The 16,187-nt window shown below is 42.5% G+C and overlaps 2 protein-coding genes across 2 annotated transcripts; both read left to right on the top strand.

The window, feature by feature from the left end:
• The first annotated feature begins 687 nt into the window (after window positions 1-687).
• abcb6a (ATP binding cassette subfamily B member 6 (LAN blood group) a) lies at window positions 688-9,163 on the top strand. The gene is made up of 20 exons (XM_033616205.2): window positions 688-1,003; window positions 1,390-1,913; window positions 2,779-2,919; window positions 3,003-3,192; window positions 3,330-3,422; window positions 5,050-5,242; window positions 5,338-5,459; window positions 5,572-5,681; window positions 5,776-5,841; window positions 5,932-6,057; window positions 6,154-6,230; window positions 6,330-6,393; window positions 6,478-6,563; window positions 6,650-6,707; window positions 6,790-6,894; window positions 6,997-7,171; window positions 7,395-7,507; window positions 7,587-7,681; window positions 7,766-7,834; window positions 7,921-9,163. The coding sequence occupies exons 2-20, from the start codon at window positions 1,398-1,400 to the stop codon at window positions 8,069-8,071; spliced, it is 2,550 nt and encodes an 849-aa protein (XP_033472096.2). The 5' UTR covers window positions 688-1,003; window positions 1,390-1,397; the 3' UTR covers window positions 8,072-9,163.
• A 667-nt stretch (window positions 9,164-9,830) lies between these two features.
• cnppd1 (cyclin Pas1/PHO80 domain containing 1) lies at window positions 9,831-13,964 on the top strand. Its single transcript, XM_033616252.2, has 8 exons — window positions 9,831-10,070; window positions 10,596-10,698; window positions 10,922-11,003; window positions 11,090-11,210; window positions 11,325-11,453; window positions 11,534-11,595; window positions 11,727-11,844; window positions 11,936-13,964. The coding sequence occupies exons 1-8, from the start codon at window positions 9,852-9,854 to the stop codon at window positions 12,581-12,583; spliced, it is 1,482 nt and encodes a 493-aa protein (XP_033472143.2). The 5' UTR covers window positions 9,831-9,851; the 3' UTR covers window positions 12,584-13,964.
• Window positions 13,965-16,187: the final 2,223 nt, after the last annotated feature.

Genomic DNA, 16,187 nt, shown 5'->3' with positions numbered 1-16,187 from the left:
GTGTATTGTGCTCTTACTACCACTACATGACACAAAAACATGTCCACAAACAAGGGCGAATGAAGTATACGGTGCAGGAAACTAAAAATGTAATGTTCTAGTGGGAGGACGCACAGTCTCAGGAGGATATGATGTTGGAGTGGCGGCGTACAGTAGTTAAGATGAACCCCAGGGCACAGTATTATGTTGGTTGCTAGTGCCAGATTTTGTGTCAAAACAGCTATCGTACAGTAGTATCATCACATGATCCAATACAGACTTGGACAACATCAACATACATATTACGAATTATCAGTGCAAATCTGTATTTGACAGAAAACCAAATAAAATGAGAAATTATACATTAAATTGAAGGGTTTTCATAGCTTATAGTTTTTAGTTTCTATATATGAGCTTATAATTGTGTTAGCTTTGATTGCAACTGACTATTTCACAAAAGAAAAAAAGGTAATGGATAATTACTGGAGATGCTAAGCTAAGCTAAGATTTAGCCTTGTAGCTATTTTACCTCCCTGCCCTTTGGCTTTGTGTTGCTGCATATGTATATTTGTGTCTTTGTGTGTTATATGAATTGTTTTTGACACTGTTTTTCACAAATTAAAATTTAATTTAAAAAAATGTCGCTCACTTCCGGTCTCCATGACTCAGACCGCTTCCTTCCGGTAGGAGGCGCCGCTTAGCGTCAGGCCGTGCAGTCAAACACTGTTGTGTAAAGCGTCGATTGCCGAGTCATGGATGGGTGTTGCTTAACACACACGCAGCAAGGACAGCAGCCGTGACGGCATGAGCACACACATTTATTGATCGTTGCGATGACAGACACCGGCTCTGTGTTCCACCTGTTGTTAAAGTCGTGTGTGTTAAAGTTGTGCGTCGCCGACTAAGCTAGCAAACAGCTAACGTTAGCATTGTTTTGCTAGCGCCTCTGGAGTACCCTCTGTTGCTGACAAGTGGAGTGTCTCATTGAGGTGACTGTGAAGTTGGCAGCGACCTAATAAGCCAGGTAAGGTGACTTTACAGTGAAAACAACGTGTTCCTTTATGTGTAGAGCCTCTGAAATACATGCTAACATGCTAGTGTTGCTTTAGCTTCTCAATGGGAATGATGTTGGAGTGAATACTTGGTGTGAAAGTGTGTCTGTAAGCTGCTTGGTGCATTTTGGTGGATATGTGTGGCAAATGGGTGGTGTGGTGGTCGTTTATATCCAGCAGCTAAAGCAGGTAAACCATGAGTCAGCAACTATAAGTGTCACTGAAGCTCACAGCCTAATATAGCAGAGCAGAGCAGCCCACAGACAGCAGGCACTTCTTTGTTTGGAGGATTTCATCCATTGTAACCTGTAACCTCTTGTTCTGTATCTATAATAAAATGACTTCCATCTCTCCCCAGCTGCAGCCATGCTGTTCATCCACAGCTACTGTGAAGCCAACTCCTCCATCTCCCACACCTGGGTGGATGAAGGCATCTCCCCCTGCTTCTACTTCACACTCGTCCCCACCATCCTGCTCACCATCGCCTTCTTCCTCGGCACCATCCACTGCATCTTCTATCAAAAATATGGCACAGCGATGGAGCCAAAGTTCATCCCACGCTCCCGCCTCTACGGTTTCCAGCTGGCTGTCTCCGTCCTTCTCCTGCTCCAGTTCCTTGGTGGGATGGTGTGGCGGGCTGCCAGCGGAGGAGAGCTCCCAGGCTATGTGGTGCTGTATGGCTGCTTCTCTGCGCTGGGCTGGGCTTGGGCTATAGCCCTGCTCAGGGTGGAGAGACGGAGGGCCTTGGTGATGGATCGGACACGAGGTCACAGCGTGGCGCTGCTGTTGTTCTGGGCTGTGGCTTTCTCGGCTGAAAACTTGGCGTTCACCTCCTGGTACAGTCCTCACTGGTGGTGGGGGCTGGAGAGCAACCAACAACAGGTGAGGGAGCATCAAAAGTCACATAAGATCCTTTTTTTCATATGCAATGCTTCACTGTGGCCCTCTGCACCAGCATGCAGTGTGTTTATGCACTTTATCTCCTCTCCTATCTATTCAGCATTGAGTTTATTTATCTAATCTTGATCCTGTTAATGTTTTATAACGTTGTTGATGTGTGCTTAAATGGCCTAATGGGCCAAAGGTTAGTTATCTATTAAAGATAGGTGTGTCTTTTGAGCCGCCTACCAGCCTGTCTCTTCAAGAACAACAGTGTGCCCGCATAGCGAGTCTGGAAAACATGCAAAACACCAATGTCAACGTGCGCATGACGACAGCCTTTTTTTTTTTTTTTGCTGAGTCATGCCCCAGCCTGACTTTCAGATCCTGAAAGCTACGCTGGTAGCCAATAAGATTGCAAGACAAAATCTTGCCCCTCCCATGCTGAGTCAGCTGCAGTTGTTTAGCTTCCTGGCTGCATAGTTGTAAGCATGACTTGGCATTTATGTATTGTGTTGCAAATGCACCACTCTATCCTGTACTTTACTCAATTTGCTACTTATTTTTTTACAGTGGACACATGTTAAATGGAATGACCAAACTACTAGTTCTGTATTTTGGAGAGAATTTGCTTTTGAGCCCAGAAATGATATCTAAATATAAAAGAAATGGTATTAAAAAAACAAGTATGATCTTCAGTCTTAAGTCCCCCTAATCATAACTTGTCTGATAATATACTTGATTTACTCAAAGGCTTGGATGTTGTATTATAAATGACTTCTATGAGCATCTCTCCATTATCACACACTGATTAACTGCAACATGGCGTCCATATTAATCTGCTTTTTATTGCCTCTGAACCCCGTAGGTGCAGTTTGCTCTGTGGCTGATTCGTTACACTGGCACCGGGCTGCTCTTCTTCATTGGTCTCAAAGCTCCGGGGTTGCCACGGAGACCATACATACTTCTGATAAACGAAGATGAGCGGGATGTGGAGAACAGCGGACAGGTAGTTTCCCCGTGACACTTACTTGACATGTCAGATGTGACCTCTGTTCTGTGTTGAGTATCTGATTTGTTTCTCTGTCTCAGAGCCTGTTGGGCAGAACAGAAGCGAACCAGTCCACCTGGCAGGGTTTCAGAAAGAAAGTTCGCATGCTTGTTCCCTACATGTGGCCTCGGGGCAACATCCTCCTCCAGCTACTGGTCCTGTTCTGTTTGATGCTGCTTGGAGTCGAGAGAGCTATTAATGTCTTTGTACCCATATACTACAAGAATATTGGTGAGCGCGATATCTAACCCTTCAATGTTCATTTATTTCAGAGCTGCTTTTTTAATTAAATGGTCCTTTTCTGCAACAAGATTTCTGCCTCAAGCTAATAGTCTGACTTCTTTCATTTGCCTTTGTCCCTCTCTCAGTGAATGAACTGACTGATGGCAGCAGCTGGCGCACTCTGTCTACTACAGTGTGTATTTATGTCCTGCTCAAGTTCATGCAGGGCGGCGGTGCAGGTAGGACCAACTCAAATCCTCTCCAAGTCATACTGTATGTGGGTTTTCTGATTCTGTCATGGCCTGTCATGGTAACTACTTTTGTTGGACGACATGTGGTCCCAGAAATTATCAACAGAATCAATATTATTGTCACTTTAAGACCGCTTTATGTTACTGATACACACACAAAGTAAGTATAAAATCATAGTATCTTTGTAGGAGCAGCCCAAAATTACTCTAGCTAGCAAAAACAAAACAAAGTGATGCCTCTTGCAACTCATAGACAATCTTAGTGGAGCCTCTGGAACACCGCAGTTACCTCAGTAATCCAGTGATGTGACTGCCCAGTCAGCTGATGGGTCGGGTTCCAGGCGGTTTGCTTTGGTTTGTAAGCGAACAACTATCCGGACAGTGCGTCTTCCAATCCAGAAGTGCAGCTGCAGCCTACCTGTAAGCTACGCTGTGTCATCTTTGAATTGTTTTTTTTTATTATGCCTTACACATGGGCCACACGTCGCTGTCAAACAAGGCGGGCGTGTAGTTCCAGCAAAATCTCAAGAACGCCTTGAGGGAATTTCTTCAATTTTGGCACAAACGTCTACATGGAATCAACAATGAACTGGTTAGATTTATTGTACTCAAAAAGTCAAAGGTCAAAGTTACTGTGATCTTGTCCGTCTCGTTCTCATGAACATGATATCTCAAGAGCACGAGGGAATTTCTTCAAATTTGGCACAAACGCCTACATGGAATCAACAATTAACTGATTAGATTTATTGTGCTCAAAAGTCAAAGGTCAGAGTCACTGTGATCTTGTCATGAACATGATATCTGAAGAACACGAAGGAATTTCTTTAAATTTGGCACAGACTTCTACATGGAATCAACAATGACCTGATTAGATTTATTGTGCTTAAAAGTCAAAGTCACAGTGATCTTGTTCATCTCATTCTCATGAACAAGATATCTCAAGAACATGAGGGAATTTCTTCAAGTTTGGCACAAACGTCTACATGGAATCAACAATGAACTGATTAGATTTATTGTACTCAAAAGTCAAAGGTCAAAGTCACAGTGATCTTGTCCGTTTCATTATCATGAACATGATATCTGAAGAACACAAGGGAATTTCTTCAAATTTGGCACGAATGTCTACATAGAATCAACAATAAACTGATAGATATGGTGCCTAGGTTAGAGGTCAAGGTCACTGCGACCTTGCGTCTGTGTCATTCTCATGAAGGTGATATCTCACCAAGGCCTTGGGGGAATTTTCCTCAAATTTGGCACTAAGGTCCACTAGGATGAACTGATTAGAATTTGGTGGTCAAACGTCAAGGTCACTGTGACCTCAAAAAACATGTTTTTGGCCATATCTAAAAGATTCATATCCAAATTGAGACAATTTCACACAAAGTGATAAAGTGATGACATTTTATATCCAAAAGGTCAAAGGTTAACTTCACTTTGACGTCTTAATATCCTGCAAAAACGCTTTTCTAGCCACTACGCAATGACATAACTCAGGAACAGAGGGGGAGCCATTTGGTCAGATACTGAGAGGTCAGCTAAATGATCCAGATCATGTCCATATATATTATGGTAAGTCGATATCCTAATTATCGTTACCTCCTCCTCTTCCCAGGTTCCTCTGGTTTTGTCAGCAACATGCGCTCCTTCCTGTGGATCAAGGTGCAGCAGTTCACCAACCGCGTGGTTCAAGTGCGTCTCTTCGCCCACTTGCACTCCCTCTCCCTACGCTGGCATCTGGGCCGCAAAACTGGCGATGTGCTGCGAAGCATCGACCGCGGCACCTCCTCCATCAACAGCCTGCTCAGGTAAGATGGCACTGGATCGGCAGAGTTTTCCTCTGGACCTGTATTCTTTCCTAAAATTGTATTTGGACTCAATTCTTGTTTTATTTCCCCTACAGCTACATAGTGTTCAGCATCTTGCCAACCATTGCTGATATCGTCATTTCTATCATCTACTTCATCACTTATTTCAACGCCTGGTTCGGCCTCATTGTCTTCGTCTGCATGACCCTGTACCTCAGTAAGTAGTCGCCATAGCTATCATTCGATATGATACAACAACGTGATGAGTTTAGTCGAACATACCCCATATAAACGTTCAGATGTACCCCTAAAGATTCCTTTTCCACCAGCTCTGACCATCATTATCACCGAATGGAGAACCAAGTACAGACGAGACATGAATCAGCAGGACAACAACGCCAAGTCCAAGGCCGTGGACTCCTTGTTAAACTTTGAGACGGTACATCAAACATTTTGGTTCATTGGAAGTTGAATCATTCCGAAATGTCAAATTTTGTTTCACTATTTTCCTCCTTATTCTCTCAATTCAACAGGTAAAATACTACAATGCAGAGAGCTATGAGGTCAGCCGTTTTGAGGACGCCATCTTAAAATACCAGGTAAGTCAGAGGTATTCGGACAAGTGTCCATTTTGGCCCTCAAGTGGGTTGATTCGATGGTGTTTTGTTAACATCAATTATTGTTTTTAGGTGTCAGAGTGGAAGACCCAGGCGTCCCTGGCATTCCTCAACCAAACACAAAACGTCGTCATTGGGTCAGGCCTGCTGGCCGGTTCTCTCCTCTGCGCCTATTTTGTGACGGAGGGAAAGTTTCAGGTATTGTATGTTTTCCTGATCAAACTGCGAGGAATAAAAATGCTAGTTTGAACTCTTGCATTCAGTTTGACACTGATAAAACTCCTCTTATCCTAGGTTGGAGATTTCGTCCTCTTTGGTACCTACATCATCCAGTTGTACACCCCCCTCAACTGGTTCGGAACCTACTACAGGTAAAAAAGAGGCTGCTTCAAATGCATCGTGGTCGACTCAAGCGCAGTAAAGATCGGTCTGTGTTTAAGGCTCTGACTCGGTTTTTCTTTTTGCTGCAGAATGATCCAGAATTCTTTCATTGACATGGAAAGCATGTTCAAACTTTTTGAAGAGGATGAGGAGGTACTTTGAAACTAGTTGTTCTCGCTTGAAGCTCTGCATCGTGATCCATTTTTTAATCTTCTCTGTGTTTGTTCTCTTGCGCAGGTGAAAGACGAAGTAAACGCAGGGAGTCTTCTCTACAGAGAGGGGAAAGTGGAGTTTGAGAACGTCTACTTCAGCTACACAAATGGGTTGGTTTACATTTGATTTGATTGTCTGTTAACACCCATGTGTATTTTACAAGCACCAGTTCTTGAATGTCCCCACTGTTTTACAGCAAGGAGATTCTCAAGGATATTTCCTTCACTGTTCTTCCTGGACAGACGGTTGCCCTGGTAAGGAACAACTTCCATTCGTACAGCTGAAGTGCCTGTGCTGTGTTTGGACTGTGCTGTAATGTCCTCTTAATCTCCCCAGGTGGGACCATCAGGTTCGGGGAAGAGCACCATTATGCGACTCCTCTTCCGTTTCTATGATGTTCAGGGAGGCTGCATAAGCATCGATGGGCAGGATATATCGAAAGTACGAGTACATAGAGACATAATTCCAAGTCCAATTGAGCATGAAGTGATAAAAGCATAGTACATATTTGTGAATTACTACGTCTTCATTGTCTTTGCTCAGGTGAAGCAGAAGTCTCTGCGAGCGCACATCGGCGTGGTTCCCCAGGATACTGTGCTCTTCAACGACACCATTCGAGATAACATCCGCTACGGCCGCATCTCTGCTACTGACCGGGAGGTGGAGGAGGCTGCTTTGGCTGCGGACATACATGACAAAATCATGACTTTCCCTGAAGGTAACCTTTAGGTCAGGGTTTCTCAGTGGGTGGGCTGTGGCCGATGATTCGTCACTACTACCCACTTGAGGGTCCATCTTGGGCCCACGTGACTTTTTCCCATAGACTTACATTGGGATAGCGACATCTTTAAATCAATGGATACATTCAGTTCAATGAAATGAGTTACAAAAGGTTGAGAACCCCTGCTGTAGATCGAGCCACCTGTGTTTCTCTCTGGCAGGATATGACACTCAGGTGGGGGAACGAGGTCTGAAGCTGAGTGGAGGAGAGAAGCAAAGGGTGGCTATAGCCAGAACAATCCTCAAAGCACCGCAGATCATCCTGCTGGACGAGGTGAGATTACAAAAAGGAAAACATTACCACATTGTTATTGCTGTTATTTCCAGTTGTAACGAATAATGTGTCTCAACAGGCCACGTCTGCACTGGACACGCAGACAGAACGCAACATCCAGGCCTCACTGGCGAAAGTCTGTGCCAACCGTACGACAGTTGTCGTAGCTCACAGGTAAGAGAAGCACGTGCTGTCTTTTTTTCTTCTATTTCCTTTGTTTCAGTGGAGTTATGTGAATCTCTTGTTTGTATACAAAAGGTTGTCCACCATAATCGGAGCAGACCAGATCCTGGTTATCAGTGACGGCCGGATTGCCGAGAGAGGAGAGTAAGTGTGAACTGTTTTCCTGGTTGTCATACTGACAATCCCCTTTTTCATTTAACTCGAAGTGACTCACTTTCTCTCCATCCAAGGCACGAGGAGTTGCTGGACAAGGGAGGCTTGTATGCAGACATGTGGATGAAGCAGCAGCAGGCCCAGGACTCTGATTCCTCGTCAGATACTGAAGCCAAAGACCGCAAGTCGGAGAAACTGCAGCCGCCGTCGACCTCGTCAGGACACTAGGCAACTGAATGCATCTTTCTTTTTTTGTTTGTTTAGTTTTAAAAGAGAACGCTATGTTTTTTTTAGTGTAGTCAAACTGAATGTGTGACGGCAGGTCATGGAGGAAAGGGAAGGTGCCTTTAACCAAATAAGGAAGTGTTAGCAATCTGGTGATTTTAGCTGTAATTATGGGCAGTGTTTTTATTCAGGGATGGAGCAAAAAGATCGAATTATCATCACATCTAAAAGCAGACACTGGCATTTCTTTTTTTTTAAATTTAAAACCTTCATTATGAGGTTGACACCCTGAGTGAAGTTTTTAGCACCTGAACTTGATTTGAGGATATTTTTAAAAGCACTCCTGTGACTTTTTAAATGTTGTCTTTATGTTTCATGTGAAGAATTTACTTTTTGTGCTGTCTTGTAAAATTCTATGACATTGAAAAAATTATTTAAAGACATAAACGAGAGAGCTGCAAAAAAATGAGTTGTCCACTACATAATATCAGTTAGTATAAAAGCTGTCAGGGATTTTATTCAGCTTTGTTTTGTTTTTTAATTTTTTTGTCGTCTGTTTTTGACCTTTGCTGTTATTTAAAGTGATATATTTTAAATGTGTAAAGCTCTGTATACTTTAAATCACTAAGGTAAAGCAGGGTGTGCTGCTTATTTGATTATTGTCTGCTCAGTTTTCATCACGGGTTAATGAATACACCAGATGTCATTTGATTTGTCTTTCAATGTAGGCTGACTTATTTACATGTAAAGTGATAGTATACATTTCTGCCTGTGATTGCCAAACATTTTTACTTTGTACATGGAGCCGAGTTATCAGTTATATCTGCTTTTATTGCACTACAAAGTTAAAGTATGTACCTTAAAAACAAAAAAAAACATACAACATCAAATAAAATACCCCATGCAGTAGTAATACACAGTTATTCCCACTTAATGCTATATATAAATAGTTATATACACAATTTCTGAATCAAGAATATGGAATAATTTCATTTTTTATATCTACCTCACAAAAGGTATTGCTCACGATTATTACATTTTGTAAATATTCTGTTTTGTCTTGTACATATGAAAAATAAAAGGGTTTTTTTTCCCCATAAGTTCTTGTGAAAAATCATTACCAGTTCCTACTGACTCGGCACACCACCAGTTTGGAGAAGCAGACTGGAAAACTGACAGGGAAGCTATAAGCAATGTACTGCTGTGGATGGGGCCGGCAACAAAATGGATTTTCGGCACCTAAAAAAAGTCCCACTTAAAAATACTGAAAGCAGTTTAAGTGTATCTTACATTGAGAGTATTTCCACCGCTTTACCTTAATGTCACAGTGATTTCCAATGGGAAAATGAAGCTGTTGCGTCACTCTCTTCACAGCCAGACTCCATTGTGAAAAACAATGATTTAACATAGCTGAGCACAGGAGCTGCTGGTGTACTGCTGCCTCAGTGAGTTATGTTGTTTATGTTATTGCGTGACTTTCGGGTTTAAACGGGTTGGTTTAGAATCACCAAAGTTATGCAATAACACAAACTAACTAGCTGTGCAAAGCAGGAGTTGGCCAGCAGCTCCTGTGTTCAGCGAGCTTAAATTGCTGTATTTGTCAATGGAGTCTGGTGGCTTTGACAAGAGAGTAAATGGGAATATGTTAATATCGGTATATATAATATGGGTGTGTCGTGGAAAGGTAAAGCAGTGATAATAATCTTAATATAACATACATTTAAGAAGAAGAAGATCCCCCTACTGTAAACCTGAGCATGCAGAAGCTAACTACCTCCACAAGATGGCGGCAATGCATCACTACGTAGCTAGCTGCCTCCGGAGTACTGTCCCAGGTCAGGGCGTGTTGCTATCTAAGTTCCCTGTCAGTCGGAAGGGGGCCAGGCCATACAGTCGTCTCTTCAACACTCGGCGGACTCATGTTAAATCCATAGCTGATATGGATTTCGACGCTTTGTTTAACGAGAAGACATTTCAGTTCTCGGACTTCCAGGAGTTTACGGTATGTTGCTGCGCTACGTTAACTCTCAGTCGGCGAACTATGCTAGCTAACGAGCGCATTAGCATAGCTAGCTGACATTAGCATCAGCAGGATATGGAAACATTGTGTTCCGTATCTAAATACGCCGCTTGGGTACACTACTCAGCTACCACATCGCCAGTATACATTAAGTAATGTTTCTAGTTGAAGCTAAAGAGTGAGTCGTGTGAAAATTACGTTATAGGTTATAATAGAAAGAACGTCATGTAATGCTAGCTGCTAATGCTAGCACTTTGTTAGCAGCTGTCATTTTGCGCTCGAGCTACGGGCCTCGCGTTAGCTTAGCTAGCTTAAAGCTGTACGGGTGACATGTGCTGTCAACAATACACACATGTAATGTCAAAAGAAGACTTTATATATTAACATATGAGTGAAATTAGTGTTTAGCATACTGCTGTACGTGTCACTGCTTTTTAACCAAGCTAACGACAGTTTACATAACTAAGCTAACCTAGCTAGCTTACATGCATGTTATTGTTTTCACAGTTTCTCCCTGGACACCAGAAGTTGACTGAACGAGTGCGGAAGCGACTGTATTATGGCCTGGATAAAGATGTTTCCTTAGATGCTCTCTCCTGCCCTGTTACAGGTTAGTTAAATATTAGCTTTTAAACTAGGTTAGCAGCTCTCTGACGCACCTGCATGAGGACAAACTTGTTTTGCTGACATGCTTTGTCAATATCTTGCGTTAGAGTTATTTAAAACATTTAGAGGACAGTATGTCACTTGGATGTTACATGCACAGGCTTTATTTATATACAGAAATGGACTTTGGTTGCACACATGTTCACTTTTGTCCTCTGTGCTTCCAGATATCGCCGTTGAAATCTTCCAGAAGTCTGCCCCGAGCCCAATACGAAAGCTTCAGAAGAAGTATGCAGCTCATGTTTCCAGGTCTGTGCTTTTTATTATGCATGCATGGATTATACACTCCTGCACTGCCAATCACACATCTGAAACTAATGTGTTTTATGCTGCAGGGAGGCATGCATCTCTCCATGTGCCATGATGCTGGCTCTAGTTTACATAGAAAGGCTCCGACATAGAAACCCTGAATACCTCCAAAAGATCTCCTCATCCGACCTCTTCCTCATCTCCATGGTATGTGTGAGGGTTCATAGGTCGTTCCAAATGTGTCTGTGTTATTTCTAGCACCGGCGCGGCTCATTTCAGAATGCAGTTTGACATATGCGCTGATCTCCCGCGTTGAATTAGATGGTTGCCAGCAAGTACCTGTACGACGAAGGAGAGGAGGAGGAGGTTTTCAACGACGAGTGGGGCGCAGCTGGGAAGTTGGACGTCAAAACTGTCAATAACCTGGAGATGAACTTCTTGAATGCCATTGTAAGTGTGTGTGTGTGTGTATTTGCATGTGCATTGTTGGCTTGAGTTCTTTGTCCCAACCACTGTGTCATATCTTCCAGGAGTGGAGCCTCTACACAGAGCCAAATGACTTGTTTGATATACTAAGTCAACTAGAAACCAGGTTGGTATTCAGCTATGTAAAACTTACTCTTGAAGAAATATCAGCCCTAAAAATGGACATTAATTTTGACCTTTTAGCAGCACTGTAGTGGCTTAATCAGTTTGTGTTTGTTTCTGACCGTGTATCACCAGCATTGCGGAGCGGCAGGGGATGAAGCGTGGCTGGTTCACCTACACAGACCTCTGTGTGCTACTGGAGCACTCAGCGTGGAGTCAAGCCCTCGCAGCCATCTACCAGCACTTTACCAAGGTAAGCCGGGGATTGTAGTCTGTGGGGGCAGGTGTAACACTTGACATCTGGTGTGTCAATCAACGCTGTGATTCTAACATTGTATTTCCAGGTATCCTGTATGCTCGGCCTCGTCTATCTCACCAGTGTGGCCGGCCTCATTGCCACCAGCGCTGTGCTGCACCAGCTCAGCCTCTCCAGAAGTGGCCAGTCCCTGCTTCCACCTCCACCTGAGATTAGCCCAGCCCATCTTCAGACCTCCAACCTCAACACGGAACCTCCTCCTGCAGCCCCGCGCCCCCCCTGTTGTGTTCTGGCCAACAAGAGCGTGAACCGTCAGACCAGCGCGCTTGGAACGGACCAGGATCACGGACAGAGCGCCCCGTCGGCCCTGTCGCAGTCATCGATATTGTGTCTCTGGGGTTCCCTCCTCGCCTCCATGGGTCATATACACCCTGAGACAGATTCTGATATGGAAGCTCCACACATCTGGTCTCCTGTGTCCTTCATCTGTCCCGGCTGTCTTGCAACCCTCCCTCCTCTTCAGTGCGGGCTTAGGAACACCTCAACACTCTCCACCTACGGTCCCCTTGATAACCACCAGCATCATGCACCATGGCTGCCCTCCAGCCTCCTTGGAGGGGCGGAGCCAAGCCTGAACTCACGCCTGGGGGTGTTCCCCCCCGTACAGCTGGGACCCTGCCATCCAGAGTCGATGCTGCCTGTAGACAAAGCTCAAGCTCTGCTCATGCCTGGTTAGTCACCGGCAAACTGCTGTCCACCTGTCGTGATGGACTCTGGAAATAAAACCAGCATTATATTCATGACTCATCCACCACTGTTCAAGTCATGTTTTTGTTTACTTTTCCAGATCTAGCACACAGGTGCAGACGTGAGTAGTTGGGCACAGACAGGGCGAGAGGATGGAAATTCACTTAAAGCTCAGCACTGCAGAATATTTTTGCCATAGCTAAAATGCCATAGTGTTCACTTGAAGCTCTGCGGCTCATTTTAATGCAGAGAATCACGAGGAATTTGAAAGTAGTTTGTTTTTCTTGGCTGCAACCAAATTGTTTTGCTCTCCACATTTATCATTGGAAGTTCAGAGCTGTCAGGTGGTGATGTTGGGCCTTTGTGACGAGTGTGTTTGGAGTTATTACATTAAAGCTGTTGCTACGTGGCAGGTTGATGAAAGTGTGTGGAGGTTTTACAGCAAGTTAAGTTTGACTTTTTTTTAATGACGGGGTTCTCTGCGAAGAAGGGACTAAACCAGTTTACTTTGTCTACTTAATTTTGGCTTCTCCATATTTGCTTATTTTTACCATTTGTTTTTCACATATGCACAAGGAGCTGTACATCAGAAATGGGTCACACACATGCAGCAAGCACTGACTTTGTACATCGGATAGTTTTTGTTACTGTTAATGAAACAAATAGTCTTTCCCCTATGTTCAGGAGGAAGCATCAAAGAAAGGAAACGGACAGTTTGAAGGCAGCGGCCATCTCATACCTCAGAAAACATCAGCTTCTCCTATTCTGGTCATTTACAGCTTAAAACTTTGTCCTGTTTCCTTTTTTGAGTCAATATTTGCCAGATTTTATGTGGCAATGGGATGTCACATAACTTTTAAGCTAATTCTCTGTACCAGGGTGATGTTTTAGCCACATTGAAGAGATTAATCTTTAAAGTTTCCCATTCTCCAAGGAGAAGACAGTCTGTATAAATAGGATGGGCTCCAAGGGATTCGTGCAGTTTCTAATTGGTTCCTGGTTGGTGTTGGTGAAGTGGACATTTTGAATATAATGTGTCACAGGCGAACAGCAGTGTTTCTTTGTCGATGCAGTCTGGAATTTGCACATCTGGCTCCATTTTCACTGCAACAGGACACTTCACTCCAAGTGTGTCAAGTGTATCTTTTTCCCCCAACACCGGAGGAAAATGTAAAGAATGAATTTTCTCTTTATGTATGTCCACATGGTCTCTAGGACATTTACTTTGTAACTGAACCTTTGACAAGTTGCTCTGAGCATCTGAATTTGATACACTTTGAAGCACCTTTAATTTTGTACATGGTGTAAAATGCAAATATTGTACGAATCTGTAGAAAAACCAAGAACTAATAAAGGATGCATTTCTTTGACACTTGTTGATTATCGTCTGTGTAAACAGCAGAGTGTGAAGCATCATTTAAATCATACAGCCAACAGTGTTATTGTTTGCAGCTTTGACACTTGCTCTATATAGACCAGGAGTTAATGCCATTTTAATATCTGACATAGCTGGAGAAACTGTACCCTCTATACAGGTCTTGATACATCAAGGACGTTTACAGTGTACCTATTTTTATATTATTATTGTTATTTGTATTCAGATTTTATATTTAATTGCAAATAGCATTTCCTTTTTATACGTATGCTTCTAAAGAAGCATGTTCCTTTCTGTGTTACTCTATATTTTATGTTCTTCAATAAAACCGATTCTGAAGGAGACACAAAATGACGAAATTACCCCAAATACATACAACACAAACGAGACACAAAATGACCCCCCCCACCCCAAAAAAATACCTAGAAGAGACATAAAGATAAGAAAAAGACACAGAACAACCACAAGGAGACACAAAATGACCCCAGACGGACTCAAAACAAACACAAACCGACATATAACAACAAAAAAAGACACAAAATAACTTCAGAGAGATATAAACGACTCAAAAATGACACAACAACCACAAGGACACACAAAATGACTACTAAGAGACACAATACAACAAAAAAACTGACACAAAACAAAAGAGACACAAAACAACCACAATATGACACAAAGTTACCTCAGAGAGACTCAAAACAAACACAAAGAAACAAAACAACAAAAAGGACACAAATTTACCTTGCAGAGACATAAACGATTATAAAATGACACAAAACAACCACAAGGAGACACAAAACAAGAGCAAAATGACCACAAAAAGACACAAAATTACCCCGGAGAGACTCAAAACAAACACAAAGAGACACATAACGACAAAAAAGACGACACAATTTCGTCAGAGAGACATAAACAACTAGAAAAAGACACAAAATTACCCCAGAGAGACTCAAAACTACTAGAAGACACAAAAACAACAAGGAGACACAAAATGACCACGGAGAGACTCAAAACAGCAGCAAAGAGACACAAAATGACTACAAAAAGACACAAAATTACCCCAGAGAGACTCAAAACAAACACAAAGAGACACAAAACAACAAAAAAGACGACACAATTTCGTCAGAGAGACATAAACAACTAGAAAAAGACACAAAATGACCCCAGAGAGACTCAAAACAAACACAAAGACACACATAACAACAAAAAAATGGCACAATTTCGTCAGAGAGACCTAAACAACTAGAAAAAGACACAAAATTACCCCAGAGAGACTCAAAACAACTAGAAGAAGACACAAAAACAACAAGGAGACACAAAATGACCACCAAAAGACACAAAATTACCCCAGAGAGACTCAAAACAAACACAAAGAGACACAAAATTATCTCAGAGACACATAAACGACTAGAAAATGACACAAAACAACCACACAGACACAAAATTACCCCAGAGAGACTCACAACAAATACAAAGAACCACTAAACAATAAAAAAGACACAAAATGACCTCAAAGAGACAAAAACGACTAGAAATAGACACAAAACAACCACAAGGAGACACAAAATGACAAAAAAAATTACCTCATCAATAGGGCTGGGCAATGTATCAATCTTTTATCGACATCGTCATATTGTGACATCATAATGTATTTTCCTGGTTTAAAGGCTGTATTACAGTGCAGTGATGTCATTTTCTGAACTTAGCAGACTGCCGTAGCTGTTCTAGTATTTCCCTGTAGTCACTTATTCATTATATCCACATCACCGATGATTGTTTATCAAAACTCTCATTGTGTAAATATTGACGCAATATCGGTATTGAGGTATTGTGTCAATGGTGCTTTTATAAAATATTTACACATAAATTATTGTGATATTTGATTTCCTAGCCCTACTCAGTAAGACACAAACAACCATTAAACGACACAAAACCACAAAAAGATGCTGAATCGATTACAAAGAGACAAAAAAACAGCATCAATTCTGTTGCTCCTGTCTTGGAGAGGTGGTGGGGCCCTTTGCATATCCGTGCCCAGACCATGAGTTCCACCCCTGCAGCCAACACATGGTGGCAAATTAATGTGATCTGAGATGGCAGTAAGTGTTTAAAGGACGGCCAGTGCTTTCCTCAAACAAGCTCGAAGGCAAGGCGATGACGAGTGTGTTTTTAAAGAGACGGGAGCAGATGTCTGGGTTTGGAAGAACCTTGAGTG

The sequence above is a fragment of the Epinephelus lanceolatus genome, chromosome 24, assembly GCF_041903045.1.
Source record: "Epinephelus lanceolatus isolate andai-2023 chromosome 24, ASM4190304v1, whole genome shotgun sequence".
Classification (NCBI taxonomy): Eukaryota; Metazoa; Chordata; class Actinopteri; order Perciformes; family Serranidae; genus Epinephelus; species Epinephelus lanceolatus.
The sequence above is the reverse complement of the archived record's forward strand: the minus strand, read 5'-3'. Positions and strand labels throughout refer to the sequence as shown.